The following is a 25,149-nucleotide window of genomic DNA, read 5'->3' on the forward strand; positions in this document are numbered from 1 at the left end:
TGGCCCCGTGGCCTCGGTTTCCTGCTGGGAAGGAGTGGAGCAGATTAGTGAGAGGAAGTGCCCAGCCCCAGCGCAGCCAAAGGGGACAGAGGTGATGTTCTGGCTCTCCCTGCTCTGGCTCTCTCAGCCTCCCCTCTCTGGCTGGGTGYGGATCTAGCTGGTCCCAGTCCYGGTGCCAGGGCTCCAGCTCTGCCCRTCCCATCGACTCTGTCTCCAGGGGGCCCCCCAGGACCAGACACCCAATGGCACCCAAAAGCACCCACCAGCACCCAGAAGCACTCACCAGTGCCCAATTGCACGGAAAAGCACTGAATTACACCCACCGTCACCTCGGCTGGGGCTCGCCGGCCGCCCTGGTGCTGCTCTGTCGGTGCCCGGCTGCAGGGCGTTATGCAACAGCCAGCACCGGCAGCCCAAGGGCAAAGCTCCCGCTTCCGCCGGCGTCGCGGTCCAGGAATAGCCGGGCCAGGTGCCTGCAGGCGGTGTGTGCTGCCCGCCCCACCTAAGCCAATTTGGCCCCCAGGCAGGTGGCCAGAGGGGAGAGGGGAGGCTCTGGGCAGAGGCTCCTGTGATGGGGCACAGGCTGGGGCGCCCTGCGGGGGCCTCACCCCTGGGAGCCTGTRGGTACCCACAGCAGGGCATGATGCTCCAGGTCCCCCGCACAGCAGCGGCCCAGGGATGCCTCCCCCATCCACCGCTGCTCCAGTGCAGCGGGCACAGCACGCACTGCCACACGCGCACCCTGCAACCCCCCCATGCACACCATGCTGCCATGCATGCACCTGCACACTCCGTATGCAGGAACACGCTGACACTTGTGCATCCTGCACACCCCACACGCACGTGTGTGCCCCCTGCACACTCCACTTGCAGGAACACACTCCCACGTGTGCACCTTGCACACCCTGCACACAGCACCGGGGCCAGATGGCCACAGTACACGTGTGCCCTGCACAGGGCTGCTGGCAGGCTGGCGATGGTCCCACGAGTAGGGCCACCATGGGGCATGTAAAAGGCTTATGGGGTGTGCGGGGCTGGTACTTGTCTGTGGTGCAGGGCGGTGCGCTGGGGCCCAGGCAGCGTGGGGCTAGAGTGCAGCCAGGTGAGGAGAGGGCTCAGCRTTGCGCCTGCCCCCGCTGAGCATGACGTGGACCCATAGCCTGGTTACATGGGCATCAGGCTGCCCCACACTTGCCCTCGTGAGCTGGCACCGGGGCAGCCATGGGGTGCACAGGAGTTGCGGGTTGCAGAGGGAGCCCCTGAGCCTCACGGCACCTCTGGTGCTGGGGGCACCCCTGGGCAAAAGGTTTTGGGGGACGTAGACACACATACATGCAGACAACTGGACACGGCTGTGTGCACACGTGTCCATGTCCAGGTGTCTGCATCCGTGCAGCCGTGTCTGAGTGTCTGCGTGCACRCAGTCATGCCTGGGTGTCTGCGTGTGCACAAGTCTGTGTCCAGGTGTCTGCGCATGCGTGGCAGCAGGGCTGTGCAAGCTTCAGGGAACAGCGGGAGTTTTCCTTCCCCGGTCTGGCCATGCTGCCATGAGAGGGGGCTCCCTGGTTTCTCAGCTCTGTTTGTGCGATGGGATAAGTGTCAGGAAACGAGATTGCAGCTCCACCAAATTCCCTGTCTCCTGCTCCCAGCCCTGCCTGACCCCCGGCATCCCCAGCACCAGTGTCTCCGATGCCGCACGAGAGCAGCACTGCTGCGTGCAGCTGCTGCACGCTGGGGTATTAATCTGCCCCCAGCCCTGAGCTTCATTATGTCCCTGACCCATTTTCCCCATAAGAGGATGAGCAGCTATGTATAGCACTTCCCCCCATCCACGGGGGGTGGAGGGGGCTGCATTAACTCCTACAGTGGGTGGGTTAGTCTAATGAGATCGTCAGCAAAGATCCTGGTCCTGGTACACACCAGCTCCGCGGCTGGTCCAGGGCATCCAGGCAGAGACGGATGCACTTCCCGACGGGGAGGAGGTGGCCTGGCCTGTGCCGATCCCAGCACCGCAGGCCCCTGCTCCGGACCCGCTCCCACCCGGGGTGCGGTGCCATGGCCGGACGCAGCAGCCGGAGGGAGCGGAGTGATCCGGCTCGGCAGGCTGGAGGTCCCACACTGCCCACGCAGGCTGGCACTGGGGCTGCGGCCTGGCCGCCCCGGAGCACGAGGCAGCCAGTGGCAGCATCTGCCCGGGGCAACATCTGCCCGGGGCAACATCTGCTTGGGGCAACATCTGCCCGGGGTAACATCCACTTGGGATAACACCTGCCCAGGGGCAACATCTGCCCAGGGGTAGCATCTGCCCAGGGGAACATCTGTCTGGTGGCAATATCCACTTGGGGCAACATCTGCCCAGCAGCAACATCTGCACCAGGACAACATCTGGCCAGCAGTCTCCGGCGAGGGGCCCATGCCGCCCCGTCGCCCGTGGCTGCCCGGCTCTGCTCCGCYGCGCTGGCGCGGCCCTGCCGCTCCCCGCTCGGGCCGGGGGAGTTACTGCTGCGGAGACCAGGCTGCGGCGTCGACGCTGCCCCAGCGACGGCACTGAGGCCACACAGACGCCCTGGCGCTGGTACCTCCACGTCCAGCAGCCCTACCGAAAGGACGTCGCAAGGGAGAAGGGGAGGACGGGGTTCCCTCCTTGGCTAACGACGTAGGAAAACAAAAGGTTATAGCTAATTTCTGTCACYGCAATTCTCTAATGGGTGGGAAACAACCACTAAATTCATATTCAAGCCAAATAGACCAGAGACTTTTAAAATAACTGCATCCTTTAATGGCAGTAATACAATTATAGAAGATTAAAGCGCTCACAGAAGAAATATAGATGACATTTTTGGAAGACAAGCGTGTTACAAAAGAAAAAAAAAAGATGGGGAAGGGAAAAAAACACAAAGCCATGCAACAGAATAGTCATTGTAAAAATAACAATACAGTATATACATATTTGCATCAATGACCTCAACTCTGAAATAGTATTTACAATTTATTACAATCTCAGTTAGAGCATTATTATTATTATTTAAAGCTCTGGCAGATGGAAAAATATTAATGGATTAAAGATTGGTGATTTTATTTCATGGTGGCTACAGTCAGTGGAGTGCTGTCACTTATTCCTACAGGGTTCAATAGTCTTTTCTAAAAAAAAATATTTACAAAAAGTTCAGGTTATTGTACAAACGCCACTGAATTTACAACTCCTCAATAAAAGCAATCTCACATGGCAGAAAACATCACAGGTGATTTATTTCTCTCCTCCCATTTGCTGTCACCTTTACACTAACCAGACTCCAGAGCAACGACTCCCACTGTCGAGACGCGGCCACCCGACCAAGCGAAAGCACGAGGACAACATCGGCGGTCGCTGGCTCCACAACCGGCTGCCTCACCCGTCGTCGAACTGTGTCTGGGAGAGGCGCAGGCTGAGATTTCCAGAGACGAAATCCCTGAGGGGCGTAGGCGGATCCCCAAGGCCGGCACAGCCCCGTGGCGCCCGCGTCTGCTGGGCTCCAGGACGGCTGAGACGCCAGTTTTAAATTCGTTTGATACAAACTTCTGCTTCCAATTAAAGCAGGGTGCAACAAGATGCAAAATGAATAGTGCCGACAGGAAACAGGAYAATTTAATTAACACTGCTTGCATGGCAAGGTAAATGTAACGAAACTCCAGAGTCTGGGCTTCCAGATTTTAACACCTAATTTTGGCATTATCGATGCTATGATTACGTTTACCAAAACCAAGCGACACCAAGTATCTTAAGACCTTTTCCAAACAAAGTGTAACGCTCACAGCAAAACTGACCCAGTCTTATTTCAAAAGTTACTCCCTCGCTGGACAATCCATCCTAAAGCAGATTATTCAGTGCTAGATGGCAAACTAAGAAAGCTTCCCCTGCCTTCACGCAATTCACAACGCAGGACAGCGGCCTGCAGACAAGCCACGGCGGCGGATGAGGTGGAGGAAGAGCAGCGGTGCTCCGCAGCGAAACCACGAGTGCAAGGGAAGCGGCCGATCCGGAGAGAAAGCGAGCRGCGCTGGAGGGCCCGGCCGGGCCGACGACCCCGCGCTGGAGCCGGCTGCGGGAAACGCCGCTCTCGTCTCGCGGTGCCTCTTTGCTGCCGCCGGGATTTACCCCCGTGAGCACACAGCAGACTAGGAAACGCTTGGAAAAATGGAACTCCATTTCTGTCAAAACTGGATTTCTTCTTACTCCATTAATCTCACAGAAGCTGACGATGCTGCAGGCTGGCTGCATATACTGAAAGGGCCTGCTAATTTTTAATGAATTGCTACAAGGGCACAAAGTATTTCAGCCCCCCTTGGTGTAGCTTGTGCCTTAAAGACTGTGTAAAACGTCTCTGCGGCCAAACACCAGAGAACGTGTTTCCCACAGGCTCAGCAGCCCAACACTTGTGAGCAGGCGCCCAGTGTTCATGCGCGGTTATGGGCAAAAACCAGGAGGGAAGCATGGATCAGGACATCGGGAACGCCCTGAGGATTGGAAGGGAATGAGAGAAGTGCTATTTTATCATCCAAAAGAACAGGATGTTTTGCCTTTTCTGGCGCTTGGGTACATTCAGCTTTTCAAAGAGTGGGAACCCTGAAGATCATAGTTTTGGTCTATGCAAAGACGTGGTGTCTGCAAGACCAGCAAAGCATGTGAAGGCACACAGGAAAACACAGGGGAGGGCCCTCTCCTGCCTGACACAGGGGATTTATTAAGCTTTAATAACTTTTTACCCCACATACTCTGATGACTTCGCAATGACCCCACTGCCACAGAAAGAACTTGTCCCCAGATCTTCCTCCTTTCAAATACCACTTCTACAGCTGTGGTTTCTCTACTACCCAGTTCCCATCTTGAAAATCTCAACCACCTATCTGCTAGYGCTGATTCACTTTTAGCTGTTTCTTTCCTGAAAACATTGTAAATGCAATTTATCTTCCATGTGCACTGTTTGTTTATGCAGAGAATGAATCACAGGGGACATGCAGAACCTAACACTACAGTTCATCTCCCTTTCCGATCTGGCTGCGCAGGACCTGCACGAACGTCTTGCGTGCGGGGTTTGCCCACTGACCTTCGGCAAAGATGGGAACAGCAACAATCTCTGGGGGAAATGCACTGAAAGCCCGACTGCGTTTGTGGAAAAGCCCTCCATAGGTAAAATACATACAAGTGAAATCTGATTGAGATTAATAATTTAATTTCAATAATACAAACTTTTTTTTGGTAGACTGCATAACTTTTTGGGATGTAAATATTCCATGACCATCCGTGGAAGCTCTTGGGAATTTAAGCCCTATTCTGGGCTCAGCTGAGTTGTCATGTAACCATACAACCTCCAGGAAATGGCATTAAAATATTTACTCAAAACAAAAACAAAACAAAACAAAACAAAAACACCCCCTCCCCACAATTACAAAAGCAATCTCACATGGTTCTTTTTCCATGGTAATTCTGTTCACCACAGTAGAATTTTAAAAAAGGCTATGATACAAATACTTTAGTTTGTTCTGTTTTAGAAATTAACACATCTACCGATCCGAATGGCTAACAGCTTTAATCTTTTAAAGCTACAAATATGAACCACATTCCTCTGCCATCCAGTCTGTCATTACCCTTCTCCTGAGTATATCATATAGCAATTCTGGAGGGGGAGAAGTCAGGTTTTAAACACAACCTACTGTACAAAAGGAGGACAAGGTGGCTGGTGTGACAGGACAGCTACAACTTCCCAAGGAGATTTCAGGTATTTCATTATTTTCCCAGGATGATTTCAATCACTCTCAAAAGAAAGCTCTAAAACAAACTATTAGGTGCGAAACAAAATGCTGGTTATGACTGCACAAGGAGACTTTGATTTTTCTTTTAAAAAGCATCTTGGAAACTCTCTATATAGTTACAGCACTGACCAGAACCAGAAGGATTTATATACATGTTATATGGCTAAAGTGAGCACTAATGGAATTAAAAAGAAGAAAAATTACCAACACTGTGCGCTGCTATTCAATGCACGGACGCAAGGTCAGTCCTTTAATACTACTGGCAGAATGGCGAGGCTGTCGGGTCAAAGCCCTTAAAGACATCTTTCAGAGAGCCAGCATCTTGCTGCTCGCTGTCCTGAGCAGGGCTGTTCCCTGCAAAGGGACTGCCCGACCCAGACTTCGTGGTCTGCTTAACCATGCCGTAGACAGAGGGCACAGGGAGGTTGTGTACCCCCGGCTGGGGGGTTGTCTCCTGGGCAGGGGCGGAGGAGGAAGCGGCAGCGGCTTTGGGACGAGGCCTGTTATAGCTGTTGTATCTGTCTGTGGCAGATTCAGCGCTCGCCTTCTCAGACTCAGGCTGATCCAACGCAGACCGCCGCACAAAGAGAGGTTCCTTGGCCTTGCTGGTGCTTTTGCTGGAGTCTGAGCTTTTCGAGGACGTACTGCCCTCACTGGGAGACTCTGCAGCCTTGCTGCCTGCGCTTGGAGTCCGGGGGTCATACAGGCTGATGGCACTAAGCACGCTGCTTTGGCTGCTGCCTTTGCTCAGCCCACCGGCTGTGAGCAGCCTGGGGTCGTAGGGAGCAATGGCTGGGGCAGCCTCACCGCTGCTAGCAGAGGCAGCTGCAGGCTGAGCCGACTCTGCAGGTTTGGGGGCTCTAGACACCCCAGTTTCCGAGGACTTCTGCAACCTGGGGTCAGCCGGTGCTTTCCGCATCCGAGGGTCACTTGGCTTGTCACTCTGGCTGGAAGATGGGCTGCCAGCCGCATTCACAGTTTTTAATATTCTTGACAACAGCTCAAAGTCGGGGAGGCTGCTGCCAGATCCAGAGCCAGACTCCCCCTGTGTGGCTCCCCCCCTCTGCCTGGGATCTGAAAGACCAGTCGTTTGGGGCCTGTTAAGACGTGGATCAAGGGCAGGCATGGACTGGAGAGCAGCTGGGACAGGAACAAATTCTTGCTTTGGAACTGGCAGTGGAATCAGATCCTCTGGGCTCCACAGGACCATTCGGGAAAAGTTCGGCTTGTTTAGGACTACATCTTTCTTTATGTGGCTGAACTGCTGCAACTGGGACCGGGGATCCCTTAGAGCATGGCCTGGCAGTGCATCTAAGGGGATATTGACTGGTTTGTCCCTTAGCACCCTTTCCCCTTCCTCCTCATCAGGACCCAAGGCAGCCTTTTGACCACCAGCAGTGCTGGAATGAGGAGCTTCCGGCTTTGGGGTGGAGGAGGGAATGTGTCGTGCAAGTCTTGGGTCAGTGGGTCCTGAATCCCCAGGGATGGATGGGCCAGAAACATCTGCATTCCGTGAAAGCCTGGGATCCCGCAGACGAGGGTCAGCAGGACGACCACCCCCTCCTGCCTGGGCCTTCTGCAGGCGAGGGTCACTCACACCTGAGGATAGCCCAATTTCTCCATGGGAAGGCTGGGCATGAGGTCTGCTGGAGCTTTGCTGCCTTAGGGTTTTCAATATGGAGGTGACACTACTTCCACCGTCATCTTCGTCACTGGAATACCAGTTACCAGTGTCACCTGGGAGAAGGGAGAAGAGAGAGCAGCTCATAAGAGACATGCAAGTAAAGTATCTCCTGGTGTAATCCATTATGCCTATGAGAAGCACTCAAAATGTGTCCCATGTCCTTCACAGCGCACTCAACTCACGCTGCTGAAATTGTCTCTGTTTCCAACCCCATGCAAAATAGCCTCAGCCTCTCTTGTCTAGTTTTCATACCCCAAATTTACAGAGGGCTGTAAGCATCCCTCTCTTCTTGTTCCTCCTCTCTGAAACAGACTCACCACAATTAAGCCAGCAAACCTATCTCATGGACCTTCTGGCCAACTGTTCCCATTTCGTCAGCAGACCTGCTCCTCTTCGTTTGTATTAGCTACGTGTTCTTTTGATTCTGGGGATTTTTTTAGAAGCAGTGCCTTTTGTTCCCTAAACAGTTTCTGAGATACCCAGTAAGATGCTTCCCTCCACCTCCCTCTCAGTTGGCCCCTCTTTTGCTGATATCACAATCTCTACATTGCACACATGGTTTATGTTCTGTCACTTGTAAAAGCACCAAAGCCAGCACTAGTCTGAGCCATAAAGACTGCTTCAAATGCTGCTGATGGGTCCTGAGAAGTGAAAGCCTTGGAGTAGGTGGGGAACAAGGTGAAGAGAGACCCAGACTGGGTAGAAGTTGAAGTAGATCCAAGATAATCTTCGCCATGTACACTACTCTGAATAAAAGACATCGTATTTTGATACTTGCCTTCCTCATTTTCTCGTTCCTGCTTATTGCTCTCAGCTAGTCTCCGAGCCCTCTCTTCTTCCTCCTGCTGTTTCTGCTGGATTCTCAAATAAAGCGCTCTTTGTGCAGATGGCATGAAGTCAGGAATGTTGCCTGATGGTTTCCGCAACCCAGATGGCCCACCTTCACACAAAGCATCATGATCCAAGGATGGGTCAGGGAACATATGCTCTCCTGGAGGCCCCTCCATATCCTCATAACCACCATAATCTTCTGCCATGGAAAGATCATCGTACGTTAAAAGTGCATCTCGTACAGCTGTGAAAAAGAACCAAACTTTGTAACTGCAACAGAAAAAGACTTCAAAATGAAACTAGTCTATCACAGACTGTCACTGTTTAGAATAAAACCTGTCCCTGCAATCAGCAACCACATGCCCCAAGTCACCAGAATGGAAGAGCACATAACTCCATTCCCCTCTATCCCCCTTTCAGCCCTTTTGGACCTGCTGCTGTACCTGGGCATTCAGAAAGAAAATTGAGTTCAAACAGCCTGTCCCTGGTATGGCACATCTAGCATGGCACCTGAGAGCAGTTCGAGACAGATCCTCAGTAGTTACCTGGGTCTCCCATCATGCCATGGTCCATGTCCAGGCCTTCTTGCGGTGGGTAGAAGTTATCGTAAAAGCCTTGTGCAGGTGGGACAGGTGGCATCATTCCAGAGTGTGGGGAATCATCTGGACCATAAGGCATCATTGGAGGCCCAGGACCCATTGGAGGCCCAGGATTCATCCCAGGGCCCATCGGCATGTCCGGGTGCATGTCTGGATGCATATCTGGGTGCATGTCAGGGTGCATATCTGGGTGCATGTCAGGGTGCATATCTGGGTGCATGTCGGGGTGCATATCTGGGTGCATGTCGGGGTGCATATCTGGGTGCATATCCGGGTGCATGGGTCCAGGCATTGGCCCAGGGGGTCCTCCTGGCCCAGGGAACCTGGGAGGAGGTGGACCTGGATGCCTGAAAGAGAACAGAGAGAAATGCAACTTCAACATGCATGCACTGTTTCTGGCAGAATGGGTTCTGTACTGCTCAGAAGAGCAGCACCTGCACTGGACCCAACATGAAAGGAAAACTCCTTTCCACCAACTGTGTTCTTCAGTTCTCTGCCTCACAGGTAGTTCCTTAATGTTTCAGGACAGCTAGATTCTGCACCATCCTTCTAAACACTAGCACAAAACAGCTACAACATGTCCAGCTCCTGCACTGTCCACCTACACTGGCTGCATTTTGGTGCTAGGGCAGAGCTCCTCTTGTACCAGGAGAAGAAAATGGGATGACCACAAATGGACACAGAGTCAGCCCAGTCCAGGTTGTACTTTAGGAAAAGCAAGGGGGAAATTCATGCTGTTCTGACCATAACAAATCTCCAGTAAGGGGTCAGCAGGCAGGGAACAGACCTTTTGGTTCCCAGTTTCTTTGGCTGCATCCTATTAGGAAGTGCTGCTTGGGATCTGTGCTACTATTCCAACAGTTCTAAACATGGGCCATCGATATATTACTGACATTAAAACACAAACTAAACCATGGCTTAAGATAGCTTGCTCCTTTTGGAGAGAAACAGTGAGGAACAGTTTACATCTCCAGAGTGTCTCTGTTATTCTCAGAGAGATGGGAATGACAAATGACTATCTGTTAGGAAGGACCGCAAAATGAAACCCCACACAAACACCTGCAATCCTTGTCTCTCTCCCAGTTGCCCAATGTTATTCTGCTAGGCACCTGCAACTGGCCTGACTGGATCGTGACACTTACCTCACACCCAGCTTCTCTGCCAGTTGCCCTGTAGGACGTACTACGATCTCAAACAGAGAAGGGATCTTCTTGTACATGTCCTGCTGCTGCTGCAGCTGCTGAGGGGAAAGAGGCTCATGCATTGGCGGTGGCATCTGAGGCCCTGGTGGTGGAAGTGGTGGTGGCGGAGGAGGTGGTGGGCCTCCAGGAATAGGCCTGCCATTTGGAGAAGTCGGGGCTGGTGGTCCAGGCGGACGAGGGGGTGTGGGCAGCAAGCCCACCCCAGGTGGAGGTTTGGGGAGTGGATTAATGCCCTGCTTCTTTAGCTCTTCAACTTCTTTCTCATCCTCTGCACCCGCTTCTGCATCATCTGCCAGCATCTGAGAAGATAAGGGAGTGAGAACAGATCCACAGAGCTGCCTGGAGAACACCACACTCCAGAAAACACAGCACAGAATCCCCTCTCTGTGACCATGACAGAGCTGCTTGGCTGAGCACAGCCCACATACAGCCTTCATACAGCAAGTCTTTTGCACACCCTCCCTTTCCTTCTGTTTGCAGGATTTAGACAACTGCTTCCATACCCGACATATAAGAAAAGCTGCCAAGAGACTTTTATCAGGTTGGGGGGTAGGGGGCAATTCTCTGCAAGTCCAAGACTATTTTCACTGTATATTTTTACTAGTCCTTGAATTACGGACTAGTATGGAAAGGCTTTCATTATGCAGCATCYGAAAGACTCTCTTAGCACAAAGTCTGCTTTTTCAGCATTTAACTGCAATCACCACTATGCGTTATACTCTCTTCCCCTCCACTGGTGACTCTTGAACAGGCAGCAAAAACAGTCAAGACAAGAGAGCTAATGAACCTGCATTAACACTTTTCTGTACCTTGTCCAGAAGCTCTCGTGTTTCATCTGTGAGTGGCTCATGGGAAAACATGCAGTCATCCCCATTGATACAGTTGCCAGTGGTGTGGAACAGCTTACAAGGAAAGTCACGTTTAGGTGTTAAGGAGAATAAATCCCAACAGGCAATTACACCAACTTCCTTCAATGGCCTGAGAGGCTTTTTTTTAAAAATATGCACATTGTCAACTTCTGACCACTCCACACTGCAGGCATAGTCTGACATGTTTTACTGTATTTACAACATACACAAAGCTCATATCTGAAACAGGAAAGCTGAGGCTAAAAAGGAACTGAGAGGGTCTTCTGCAGCCTTGGCTGCAGCTTCAGGCACCCCCAGCTGGTAAGTGGAGGACATATTACCCAGGAACGAATGCTATGCAGGTGTTTAGATTGAAGGCAGTTTACTGCAGGAACACACTCTTTTGGCCATTTTTTCTCCTCTGACCCACTATATGCATCTACTACAACACAGAGTAAACACAATTGATTTAAAGCTGGCACAATGAAACGATAAAAAAAGGATATCGTGCATGTAAGGGCAGTTTTCAGCCCTGGCACAGTAGCCAGTGATGTAAAATTTGCACAGTTCACGTTTCTTTGGTAATTCAATGTCATGACTGAAATTGCAGTGCTCACCCTGTTCAGAAATAACAAAACACTTGTTAGCATGGCCAAGCAAAGTACCATACTATGAACTAAAAGGGGACAGGCATTTTTATACAATACTCTTTGTAGATACGAATTCTTCCCTGAAATCATTTAAATCTGGATGACATAATGCTGTGACTGTCCATTCAAGGGAAACAGGAAGAAAACAGATGACTTTCAGACTGCCATGTATACATGTAGGTTTCTTGCACTCATTTCATCCCTCCTCCCACCCACATGGTGCCCACCTCTCATATACAAATATTGCACTTTAGGACAAGGACAGTCTTGCATCTGTATAGAGATATTTACATAAATATGTAACAGGAAAGCTGAGATTAATTTTAATTATTCCCTTACCCAGGTACACCTGCCTTCCACAAAGTATTTGCAGATCACTTTCCCTTTCTTGTCTGACTGCTGGTGGGGTTTATCATGATCATTCCGCCTGTAATTTCCGCCACCTCCTCCATCCTATTGGAATCACAATATGTTAGTTGACAGAGAATGTGAAATACACAGAACAGATCTAACAGCTTTGGACAGAAATAAGAATTTCCTGTGCATCCATTTCTGAGAGAGAACACACTGAGGGCTTGTATGAAAACCAGAGACAAAGACTACCGTTCTCAGCCTAGCAGGCTCTGGAACACAACTAGATGAATGGCTTCCCGGTCAGCTGACCAGAATCCAAAATATTCAGTCTGTTCAGATGGGACAACTGTCACGTATCTGAGGAAGCTGTGGGTTTTTTTGTTCCTGTGAAGGCTTTCTTAGAAGCCTGACCAGAGTTACAGAGYGGAACGGGGGAAGGAGACCCACGCAGCACTACAGTAAGCGATTAGAAAACAAGTAAGAGCTGCTTACTCCCATGTCCTCTTCGTAGTAATCGTCATCCTCATTCATTCCACCACCTTTTCCCATTCCACTTCTGTTTCCACCTCTTCCTCGTCCCCTGCCCATTCCTTTGTTTCCTCTTCCTCTCGGACCACGCCCACGCCCTCGATTTATACCTGAAACACATGTCAACATTTGTAATCTATCCCTTATGTAAAACATGAGCTGTGACAGAAGACAAGGCAGGGACCTGTGTTGGTTGCCCAGCACAGCCCGTTATCCCACTCACCTCGCCCTCGACTCTCCTTACTCCTGCGGTACTGGTTCAGCTCTTTTGAGTAGTCGTCATACTCATCATCACCCATGGGCTCCTCATTGTCGCAGTACTGCAATCCAGAAGGATCAATGCACGCAGTGAGTGGGATGAAGCACAGCCTATTCCCCCTCAAATACAAACCTCCCAACCCTGAAAGAGAATATTCTCTTGCCTCCACCTTAACGGTTGCAGAGTTAACTGCTGTTCAGTAGCTGCACTTACTTCCATTTCTTCATCATACATTTCCTCCTCTTCTTCTGGATGGTCACCTCTGCCTCTCCCACGGCCCCCTCGGCCCATGCCTCGACCTCCTCTCATTCCACCTCTGCCACCTCGCCCTCGGTATCCTCTTCCTCGGCCACGTCCACCTGGAAAGGACACAGATCAGGTCAGCTTTGTGCCGCTGGACTGCAGTGTACATTAACCAAAGTGATCACAATAAGCTCTCTTCAGAGCAGGTACCATATCTCAGTATAATGCCCCTAACTTCTCCCATATTTTGTGGTCAGTCAGATCTCTTTATAGCAACAGATATCTAAGCTATTGCTTGTGACAGCACCCTTACTGGGAGGCTGGGTCAGAACAATGCACCCCTCAAATATATTCAAGAAACACAATGATGTGCCAAACTAGGAAGAAAAATGGTAACTAACATTTCAGTACAGGATTATCAGTTTCTGGAGTTACTTGATGTTAAGTGAATCAGTTTTTAATATCCTAAAACAATGGATTCTTAAGAGGCCAAAGGATAACCTTTTTAAAAAAAATGATACTGTGACCACAGGTCAGTTGATGCAGAGTGATGTCAGACTCATAACAAAACAGACTTAATTCTGTGTATTCCAGATGTGATGATACTTGACTTCTTACATTACAAGTCAACTCTACTTCCCTTTCAGATAAAGGTTTTGCTTTATTTTATTCATTTTTAACAACTTACRTGTTTTTAAAACCATCTACACTAGGAGGAATACTGTCAATTTAAAACATAAATTATCCAGAGGGATCTGAACTTTCTCTTTGCAATGGAAAACATGCAGATATACTTCCCTCTGTCAGAAAATAATGCCAATGACTGATTTAGGCCCTGATGGTTGCAGCTGATGCTCCACAGTCAGGGCTCCACGCAGGCATGGCAGTTAACCTGCATGAACCTTACTGCATGAGCAGGGCCTTCACTAAGCTGACAAAAAATATGCTGTAAGTAAAGCCTGTAAGAAAGACAATGAAGAAAGCACATCTACAAATTGAGCCATACCTCGCCCTCTGTGAGAACCCTCCTTTGCTCTCCGGTACTGGTTTAGTTCTTTTGCAAAGTCATCATAATCTTCTTTCCCCATGTCTTCATCCTCTTCCCCCTCATACTGACCATACTCCTCATTCTCATAGTCCTCATACATGCCATAATTCTTGCTCTCCATTTTAGAGTAGCTCTTCTTTTGCAAGGGAGCACTGTGAGAGGATGCATACTGCTGGTGGGACTTCAGAAAAGGTAGATAGATTAGCAATGAAGGAACAACCATTCCAGCTGAATGTATCTGAAGAACAGCAGGTCCCTGGAATATGCCCCATCTCTCTTGAATAGCCACTGAACTGCTGAACTGAAGGTCTTTTCCCCAAACCTGTAGAGCCCCACATGTTTTTGTTTGCTCATTTATTTTAATGGCTCATTTCTTTCTGCTTTTCCCCATCTCTTTGTTTGGAAGGGGCTATTTAATTTTGATCAGCAAATAATAATAAGCCTAATACGATTTAATTTTGGAGACTCATAAAGAACACAGTAACAAATAGGCGAAAAGTGAAAGAGCTAAATGACTACAGCCAAAGCCAGACTAGGAGAGTGGCCTCTGGCCCCTAGATGGTGCTAGACAGGCATCTATGTTCAAAGCCTGCAACACTTCTCTGACCCAGTGCCAGAGAACAGCTTCCCCCTCTCCGCATGCTGCCAAGTACTTACAGAAGCATAGGGAGGGCTGTATTCCCTATATTTTCTGTGTCCCTTTTCATTAGGGCTGAAGTCTGAGTCCTCACTATAATCAGAGAAGTCTTCACTGGAAGAGGCATGGCGCTGCAAGGCAAGGAAAACATGCTGTGAAATTTTATTACAGGCTAGATATAACTCTAACACTGTTGCCAGGCCTCTGGCCTTTTATATACAACACAGGTAAGTCTCAATTTTTTTTAGGTAACTCAAGTTTTGTTTAAGAAAAATCTTCACAGTGTTCTCCAGATTTTATATTTACAATACAAAAGGCGCCAGGGTACTACATGTTCCACTCTAAAGTCCATAGAAACTGAAAGCCTCTTATCAGACTATTTAATCAGTCTCTTAAGGACACAAGCATGATATGCCTTTTGTGATCCAGAAATTCCTAGGACTTTAGTAATAAACACCCTTGATTTTGCAAATCTGGTAGTCTGTAATCTCTTTTGAGGTAAATATGCTCACAAAATAATTTCCCAAATCAAAAAAACTATTTCTTCTCACTCCACATTCAGACAAGGCATGTCATCCCCTGCTTCTGCTCTTGGTTTACACTCATCCTCTGCTGATCTGTCTCCTTTGCATTGCATGCTCATGTTGGTTTGTGCCAACCTCAGAGCCCCTGCGCTATGCTTGCTAGCCCTGAGGTGCAGAAGGCATTAAGGCTCCAACAAGCCTGCAGAAAGCCTGCAAGCACTTGCACCTTGCTATTAGTGTTAGGGAACGAGCCTCAAACCACCCACAGTAGTGTCAGACGATTAATTCCCTGAAGACATTTGATGGCAGAGGAAGCATGCTGTGAGGTATCCTGGAAGAGCTGTGTTGGGATCCCTGGCCTGGATAAGAGGACCTGGGAGGCAGAAGCACCAAATGGCTCACCTTGTGTTTGGATTTCCTTTTCTTTTTGGCTCTCCTTTTCTCTTTCTCTCTCTCTTTCCTACGTTTGCGCTTCATCCGTCGATGGGCCTTCTCATCATCTGAATCACTATGATGCTTTTCCCCTTTCTCCTTCCGACCCCTCTCGTGAGATTCAGAGGCAACCTGGGCCTCCTCTCCTCCATCGTCCTCCAGCTCCCCTTCTTCCAGTTCTCCATCCTCCCTATAAAGCAGAAAGGCACATTTACATTTCCCTTGTCCCAAAACTGCTTACTATGATTACCAGCCAGGCATTTGGCTCTGCTTTCAAGAGGAAAGAAATTCTGAGTATCTCAGTTTTGCACATCTGACTGCAAAAGCTGACTCTATTCATCTGGGCCACTGAATCCATTCAAGCTGTCACTCAGTCTGGAGTCATACAAAGTAGAGAAGTACTTCTGCTTTTCTACCAAAGCTGTTTGCTCAGCCCAGAGTTAAATACAGCAAAGTAGTATATCTCACAAACAACGCACTGAACCCACAAAATTACAGCATTCAACTTCAGGATAAAATTATCAGGAATTTACTCAAAGAACTGAAATTAGTATCCTAATAAAAAAAATCATTCCTCTAGAAGACAAGAACTCCAGTAAATTACTGCTGAAAATCCATTTCCTTGTGTCCATCTCAATTACTGCATGAAATACAGCAAATCAAGGAGCACTAATTCTTTTAAGTATTTAATATAGCACTAGCACTGACAGAAATGTTTTAAATGCTGTTTCTTTTAAAATTACCTGTACTTTTGTTTAAGAGAAAATATATTTGAGATCGCATTTGAAATGAAGATTATTTTAAGAAAGTGTAATTTATTTTGCAATATCACACTGATGAGCCAAATCTAAAAATTTGTGCCTAATTTCTTCTATGCTCTCCACTTCATGCTAGCATCACAAATAATTGTGGTTAGGTGATAAAGCAAATTTTCAATTTCCTCAGAGGATTCCCCAGCCACATTCAATTAAATTCAATTAAAAATTACTCAGATATGGGTTAATAATAACTTTTTACAACCTCACAGTAGATTGAATTTTTAATACAGTAAAAGTTCAGTCATCTCCCTGCATCCTCTCAGATTTCCTATAGGGCTATGCCTCTCCATCTCTCCTAACAAGTCCAGAGTGGATTGCCTGGATTTGTTGTTGCATGATTTGTTCAAAACAAAAGCGGAGATAGAAGAGCAGACGGAAATTCATCTGAGCTGAGAGACCAACACACATGCTAAAATCTGAAGATGGGCATTTTTCTCCTGTGTCATGGCAGCACTCTGCACACAGCCAAAGTTCCCAGGGCTCTTCCCGGGGCCAAGCCCGCCGCTAGCACCAGCTCAGGTGGGCCGCAAGGCTGCAGGGGGTGCAGGGCCGCTGGGAAGAGCCGCTCCTTGCGCTGTAAGCACCACAACACTGGCTTGTTGACACAGRGTGTTTGCCTTTTGCAAGGACTTCTCCTCACTGTGTCACGTAGCAACCAAATTGTGTTTGGTGCCCTACAGGACACAGAACTTACGCTAAAGAGCTGTCAGTCTCCAGTGTCTCCTGGGGTCTCCTCCTCCCTTCTCATTTAAGCTAAACTATAATTAAAAATACAAACACACACTTGTTTATATATGCTGCTGCTTTTCACAAACAMCAATTTAGGAAGGTAGAACATCCAGGACAATGATCTTTGACATGCATTCCTGTGATTTTTTTGGCTATGGAAAGACATTAAGGCAGACTGCCTTGGACACTATGAAGTTCCCTCTGCAACACTACAACGGGTGCAACAGCAACAGCAGCACACTGCCTGTGCATGGAGAAACCAGCTACGCYGTAAGAAGGAGCTTTGCTGACTTGRTAGCTCTCAGGRAGGTCTGGAGATTGGAAAGGATTTTATGAACAACATGGTGGAGCCTCTCGAGAATGCCTGATGGCTCTAGAAATAGCTCTGTTACAGAAATAAGCAGGCCTGTTGAAAACTCGGGTTACGTTAAAAAAAAAAAACACACACACACACAACAACAAACCTGAATGATTACCCCAAATGCACACACATGCATATAAGAACCTACCAAAATGAGCTTTAAAAATCACCAGGAAGCACTATTTCATCATTTCCAGCATCCTGGACAGCAAACACCTGGCCCTGCCCTCCATTCCGGACATCCATTCTTACCTGATTCAAAGTCCTTTGCTTGTTTTGATTTGCAATTGCAACACCTTAATAACAGACTAACTCCAAAATCAAGCTCAGTGAAGTGGTGCGCATTAACCTCTTAAACCTGCAACATAATTCCTGGGCGTATATAAAATTTTTAAAAGCAAGTATCAGTAGAAATGACTTCCGGCTAGCCATCAGAGGAACTCAGCACCCTCCCTGCATTCATATTCAGTGAGCTAAGAGTATGTGGAAAAAGGTTTGAGCAACTCACACTTCACACAGAGCTGAGCAGGAGTGAAAACAAAAAACCCACAAAAAGCTTATGAAAAGGAATTTTAATGCCTGCATTATGCCCTTTCAAAGCCTCTCTCCTTTGTCCGTAGGACAAGTCTGTCAGCCACTTCAAAAAAAAAATCTCTCAAACTAAAAATACTACCAGGTTTCTAGACTCTCTTTCCAACAACCTACTAGTCAAGGCTTCACGGCAACTACAGTGGACCAAAACACTGCTGAACCCTACCCCCTGGTCCCTGGACAGGCTCCCAGGACACAACAAACCAGCCTGAACAGAACAGAAAGATGCATGGTTTTGTAGCTCATTTAAAATGGCAGCCTCAAAACAAAGCAAAGGAAACATTTCAACTTTTTACATCACTCTTCAAAGAACTAACAAAAAAGAAATTACTTGGGAAATGTGTAGTTAGACAGGAGAATGATGTAGGAAAAATGTGCTTTAAGAAATAGCCAAAGGGACTGCATTTCCCGGGATGCGATAATCTGTATGACTTGACACCTGATACAAATAACAGAAAAACTCAGTACAGTGCACTGCCTGAAGATATGTGAAAAAGTGAAGTCATAAAACTGGAGGGGGGGGGAGGTCTTCAGCTAGGGTAAATCAGCCTAGCTCAGGTACAGCTGAAGGCRTTATCCCGATCTCAAACAGCCGGGGATACAGCTTAGGGCAGTTATTGCAGTTTCGCCCTGCGAGGTATGCGACCAGCATGAGAAAACTTCTGCCAGGCCAAACTGTAGGGAAGAGAACAAGCGGGGAGGCCAGGCTGCTCTCCCCAGTACTGGCAGTCCGCTACGCCAAGCAGTTGGTGAGCTACGTTATAAAAGCCTGCTGCGGCCTGGTAAATTCATTCACAACATACGTCTTGGAATGCACGATATTCTCTTTGGAAAAACGGATATTCCCTTTGGCACTGCTCTGTTCAAATTATCATCATTTACTCTCTCCCAGACGTCCCTGCCAACTGGGTACTGCAGGGTTGCTCTTACTTTCCTATTGACTTCATGAGGAAGAAATGCTCCCGTCAATACGGCGCTGCTAACACCTTAACTGCAATTCCCAGTAGTGAAAACTACACATCGTTTTTGATAGTATGCACACACACTTTTATCCTATCTTGAGTTACTCTGATCTGATGTAAAGTTCATAGGAAACTATAGCCCTGGAGCTGTGTCATAATCTATTCTTGGTTCAAAATCATGCCATTAAATTCGCTGTGGTTACAGAAGTGAACAAGAAGGCTACCGAGAAAAATGTGTAAAAATTTGTGGCTACTGTATTACCTGAAAAACATCAAGAGGCAGGATGAAGCGAATCTATAGAAAGGACTGTTGAGATTTTTAACAGATGAATTTTAGTTATTTAATCAATGCATAAGTCATACTGAGGAATAAAAGTGAGTCTGARAAATCATTTTTACACAAATCCTTAGATATCGAGCTGAATCTTAGGAGGTGCAATACAATCTCCTGTAGTTTAACTCCAGCCCCGYCGGATCTCAGTAGATATGGGCCAGAAATGATTATACGAACCTCAGAGAGAGACTGTAATGCTTAACTCATGCAGTACTCGGAAAGTGCTTTGCAAACTTTGGGCAGTAGGCACCACAGCAGGTATTATTTAACTGCTGAGTTTGGCTTTTGTTTTTAAACACAACGAAACAGAGAACAAGGTAATTTGAAATATGGAAACTGATGACTAAAGGACATCTGAAAATGACAGAATGATTTCTAACACACAAACAAAACTCAGAAGCAAGTACAAAGCGACGAGGTTTTGTCATTTTCCGAGGATAGCTCACATTTACAGTCACTGTGGTTGCACAGTACAGAGGCCGTGTGGTGGTTAAGTAACCAATGTATTTGCAGAGAACAGTGACTGTGGGAAAATCCTCCACTAAGCCCGGGCTCATCCCGTACTTTCCTATTGTTCCTGCCCACTTTCTATATTTAGGGTCGTCTCCAGCACAGCACACATCCATGGCTTAGCACAAGAACCAACTTCAGCTACAGGGCGACGGCTGTGCCGTCACGGCCACAGCGTGACATGACACAGCGCCACCAGCTACTGCCGCCCGCCGCAGACATGACACCACGGGCTGTCACCCATGGTACCCGAAATTGCAATCACACAGTGCATGCCAGAAAAAAAGCCTTTACCGATCATTATACTGCAGTAGTTTGGCAGCACGCACATTTTTCCAAACTACAGGGAAAAGGGTAGAGATCAACATGTTTTAATAAATTACAGCAATTCTGCTATTGTTTAAAGAAGTRATGTCACTTTATATAACTAATATTCTATTAAATTTGGAAATAAGCACACGAAAGCAACAAATGAGAACTATACGTTCTCAGATGAATCCTGTACTACGGATATAACTGACAGTTATAACAATATATTCTACTAATCCTGATAAAGGTGTYCCTTTCTTACTATACCTAAAGTAAACTGGATAGAAAAATAACAGACCTTGAGCTCCCAACCTCAGACAAATACAAGTGTTTTCATTATTATTAGGAAAAGAAAGAGCTTTGTATGACCTCAACTRCACTATATACCTGTGCACTACATACCTAAGAGCAACTTCTGTACATTGCCACTATAAAAATCTGTGCATGGTGCTTGTCACTGGAGAGCAGAGTTGGGATAGTGACTAATATCTGACTTGCCAGTCTGCCACAAGAAACCCTTCCTCTGCACAACAGCTATTCGCACAACAGGTGCAACTAGCCATGAAATCTTCTGTATGGTACGATCTATTTTGGTGCAGTGGATCCACAGATGACAAAACTGAGGGTTAATGTACACAGGGAAAGGGCTGCAAGATAGCTCCCTTAACTTAAAGGAATGCAAAATATGTGGTGCAAATGCTTCTTTTCAGAGCAATGGAGTGGGAAGGCTTTGCAAATAAACTATAAATGCAAATGTTCAGGAAGTCACTGGACTGAAAATCTGCAAGATCTAATCTCATGATAATCAAATGTTAACTTCTAATCATACACGATTTAAAGCAAAACACTTGATGTGAACTAGGTTGTACAGCACATGTTCATACCTTTAGGATAAACTTCTTCTGCCTCAAACAGAGAGCAAACAAGAGAGTTTATAAAGAAGTTGATTTTTTCCATGAATGATCTGATGTATTTAACCAGCACACTCCATGGGAGAGAAAAGAAGATCGCATAACAAATTAAAATCTAAGATTAGTAAAACCAGGTGAAAGCTAAAAATTAACAAGATAACCAACTGAATGAGCAGTTCACTTGGGTTGGGATTTTTTTTTTGTGTGTGTGTGTGTGTGTGTGTGTGTGTGTGTGTGTGTGTGTGTGTGTGCGTGAGAATAGATCACTCCAGTTGAGAGCAAATCTCCATTTATGCTATAACCTACTTCAGAACAAGGTTTAAAAATGGATCCCTTTCCAGTTTTGTAGTATGTACTAAAAGGCAGGGATATGGTGCTGCTTTAGGGGGGAATGTGGCTCTTCCACAAAGATATATTGTCTTCACTTTACACTCTAATTTATGGCTTTCAGAGGCCCTCCTTATTGGAACACACAAGACTAGGATTTTCAAAGTAACCTACACTTCTAGCGAAAGGTTATTAAACACACACTCAATGCTTCAAAAATGGTTTAGCATTTGCAGATACCAGAACTTTACTCCCCCACTAACTTCCTATTGCTAAGCCAGAACGTGTTCTACGAAGCAGCACACCTGCACGGTCCCTACGCCTCACTCACAGAAGAGTATCCAGAGATAAATCTCTTCTTTCACCAAAACACTGACACATTCCAGAATAATCCCGAAGGAACTAGAACTAAGCTGAATCTCTTTGCTCCGTGAGTGTGCCTATCTCAAACTTTATTTCAAGTGGAAATCAGGGAAAATAATCAAGCAAGCAATAAAAGAACAATCACCTTGAAGGCAGCAAGGCCTCCAGAAAGAGGCCTGTCATGTGCAAACTGTTCTGACTGGGGCAGAAGTTATTACAATTTATCAGCCTTTTTTAAACCTATCTTCTACTCCATGTTTTTCATTACAGGACATGTATAACAAGTATGTTCTATCAATTCACTAGAAAGGAAGCTTTGAGAGACATCCTTCTAGGCCACTTGAACCTGAAATCACTTCTGACGCGGACACTGCTAGTCTGCTATCAAGGCAAATTCTACTTTCATGCCCATAAAGCCCATGTTTTTGAGAGATACTTATACTTTTTTCAAGTACTTATTTTAACTACAATTCAAGATTTATTTGGGAATGTGCTTGACTCAACTGCTAACTACTAATGTCATTTGTGTTTGGAATTTGGCTCCTTCCCATTCCTACTACTAGATTCTTTGGTGAAATCGTAAGGCTGAGCTGTGATGTCCTTTCCACTGCCACTGCAAGGCTGCTGTCACAGCAATGGGATACGTCAAAGGTACTGAAAAGCACGCTTAGTCTGGGGCTTGCTTTAGCCATTCTTTAACCAGCACAACACGCCTGACTGCCAGAGGAGCAAGGCAGAAGCAGTACCTGGCTCAGCACAGATAAGAACCCCTTTGACTCCTACTGCTAATATTTAACTATATAAAAATATGTATATTCACTTTATGAAATCGCTCAGCCATTCCTCTAAACTTCTGACATTAGAGCAGTTCCTGKTTTTTTATACAATTATACTATATTCCCTCAAAAAGCAGAAATTGAACCTAAAATTTACCAACAGCCTACTTTTTTTTCTATTTCATCTGTCCTTTCCAGATCATCTTGACATCGATAAAAAATGCTTACGACATCAGTCAGGAGCCAACAATCATAAACCATTTGGGATTTTGTTGGGATCAAGAGTGGAAGTATAAAGCGTAACAGGTACACACATTTAGTATAATAGTTTAGGGGTATAGCAGAATAGTTACTAACTGAATGCATTAGGGAAAAATCCATGCTATAAGGTTCCACCCTTTCTGAACTACCAGAGCTAAAAACATTTTTGGTCAGGCTAGTAATATTTTCAAGCTCTGATGGCGGACCTTTGATGAAAGGGAAAAAAAATCAAAGCTTTATGACTTCATGGCAAAGTTAAGCTGCAGAAGGTGGCTCATAAGGGAGAAAGATCCCACTATAAACATTTAAAATAGTAACAGAAAGGCATAAAAGACATCACTAGATATTGTTTTATATTTACTGCAGCATAAAAAACCCTTTCTAAAATACAGTAAAATTTGTAACAAAAGGTCCTCTACTAATTTTCTATAACAAGTGCTTGCATTATTTCATAGTCAAAGCTTTAAGCAGATGTATACACTTTTTTTTAGTGAATGATTTAAAAACAAGAAGGAAACAAAATAGCACAAATTTGTACAACTGTATCTGTGTGCTTACAGGAAACTAATATTGCTTCTTCCACCCATGAAAATGTAAACTGGATGAAATACTCCAGGGCAAAAGTGTGTGTTTTTGCTTTACATGAAAGAATAATATAAGAGTCAAAAATAATCTAGTGAGGGGAGAAAATACCAACTGCTGTGCATAGTGTTCTTACTTATATTTTGAATCATGTAAAGTATTGTGAAGTACAAACTTGTAAGAACTTTTCATAACATACCTGATTAACAAAGGAATAACGAAAAGTAGAAAGAAAACTAGGACACTAAAGAGATTCTTACAAATYGGGTGCTTACACTGTACATTGCTATTTGTCCTGCTTAAACTTCTCTAATTATCAAACATGAGACTGTACATGGGGATGGGGGAAAAATGTGTGATGACATTTGGGAAACAGTGCTTTCTTTGCCACCTTTTTTTTTTAACACACTTCTGAGTTTGTTAACAAAACTTTTTAACAACTTTGCTGTTTTATGGGCAGACCTGCACCCAGGGGTAGCCTGTTTACTGTCAACGTAATGGAATGAGGATGGAGTCTGGAGACAAAGCAATGGATCCACAACCTATGTCTAGATGGCACCAAGGGTCAGAGTGGTATGACTTTTACTGAGGTATCTTAGTGCTACTTCACCAGGAAACGTCACAACAGACATATTTTGGAGTAAATTGTGTGCTTTTGTGACTTTTTTTTTTAAACACACTGGCAGGGTGCACAACTCTATTAATAGTCATTACAAACGGGTAGAATTCTGCTTGGTTTGTACACACATTGTATTAACTCATGCCTTACACAAAACGTATCCTAAAGATGATCTCAGGATTTTTTTTTTTTGGTGGGGGGGGAAAGGAAAAGGTATAATTTAATTATTCAATAAAAGAGAATACTTACCAACCCAACCCTGCATCATAGGAAAAACAAAACTCCTTAGAGACAAAGGCACGCTAACGTATAAAAGCAGCTCTCTGTACTGCACACCTGCCCTCCAGGGGAGTGGGAAGGGAGCAAACCTTTTTTTTTTTTCAGATAAATATACATGATTAAGCTGTTTATTTTTGTGCATTACACAATACTTTCTGGCTATAGGGTTTCCAATAAAAAAGTGCTAATAAAGTCTAATAAAGGAAACAGCTGAAGTTATGTTTTGAGGGAAGGGAGAAGGTGCTTTACATACATCTCTGAGGAAAAGAGGAAAGAGGGTTTCCTGGGGGATTTTAAACTTTTCAATACCTTGACATAATGGGACCACTTGAGATTCCAGCTGTGGAAGTGAGTCTTTCTATATAAAGGGGACGAGGGAGGGCAAACAAGGGTATCACTACTCAACACATCCCATACCATGCCAGTGCCTAGAAAGCTCCACATCACAACCCCAACGCCTTTCTGCCCAGGCCGCACTCCCTAACGCCCCAGCGTAGCCAGGAAATTTTTAAGAAGCAGCTGAAGACAAAGGGGACGTTAATGAGGCCAGCGCTGCCCAAGAGAATAACGTCACTAAAGACCTCATTAAGGACCCCAGAAAGCCTTCCCCTGGCCCTGCCCGGCAAGCGGGGTCCTCTCTCCCCGWCTCCTCGCAGCCTCCCCTAGGCCTCAGCCCCAGGCTCCCCGCTCCGGCCCCTGCCCTGGCCCTCAGCCCCCCGGCGGGGCCTGCTGCCCCCGGCCTGCTCCCCACCTGCGCTGCCTGGCCCCCCCCGGCCCTGCGCTGCCCC

At 46.5% G+C, this 25,149-nt stretch overlaps 2 protein-coding genes across 3 annotated transcripts in view; both read right to left on the minus strand.

Moving 5' to 3' along the window:
• LOC146586613 (cdc42 effector protein 2-like) overlaps positions 1-390 on the minus strand; it is a 2,304-nt gene extending 1,914 nt beyond the window's left edge. Inside the window, exon 1 of one of the 2 annotated variants that reach the window (XM_085320996.1) lies at positions 324-390. The gene's annotated coding sequence lies outside the window, so the exon portion shown is untranslated. Of the gene's footprint in view, positions 1-283 lie in introns of both variants that reach the window. The other variant, XM_085320995.1, reaches the window with a different exon arrangement.
• Positions 391-3,144: 2,754 nt separating this feature from the next.
• Positions 3,145-24,848, minus strand: ZC3H4 (zinc finger CCCH-type containing 4). Its single transcript, XM_085320997.1, has 14 exons — positions 24,671-24,848; positions 15,600-15,819; positions 14,694-14,804; positions 13,995-14,217; positions 12,959-13,104; positions 12,710-12,806; positions 12,451-12,596; positions 11,944-12,057; positions 11,461-11,572; positions 10,916-11,025; positions 10,047-10,405; positions 8,851-9,251; positions 8,253-8,549; positions 3,145-7,527 (listed from the first exon to the last, which is right to left on the minus strand). Exons 1-14 carry the CDS (start codon positions 24,676-24,678, stop codon positions 6,047-6,049), a joined length of 3,825 nt encoding a protein of 1,274 aa, XP_085177123.1. The 5' UTR covers positions 24,679-24,848; the 3' UTR covers positions 3,145-6,046.
• Positions 24,849-25,149: the final 301 nt, after the last annotated feature.

Source organism: Rhea americana, unplaced genomic scaffold (assembly GCF_003343005.1).
Source record: "Rhea americana isolate MKP2758 unplaced genomic scaffold, rheAme1 scaffold_672, whole genome shotgun sequence".
Classification (NCBI taxonomy): domain Eukaryota; kingdom Metazoa; phylum Chordata; class Aves; order Rheiformes; family Rheidae; genus Rhea; species Rhea americana.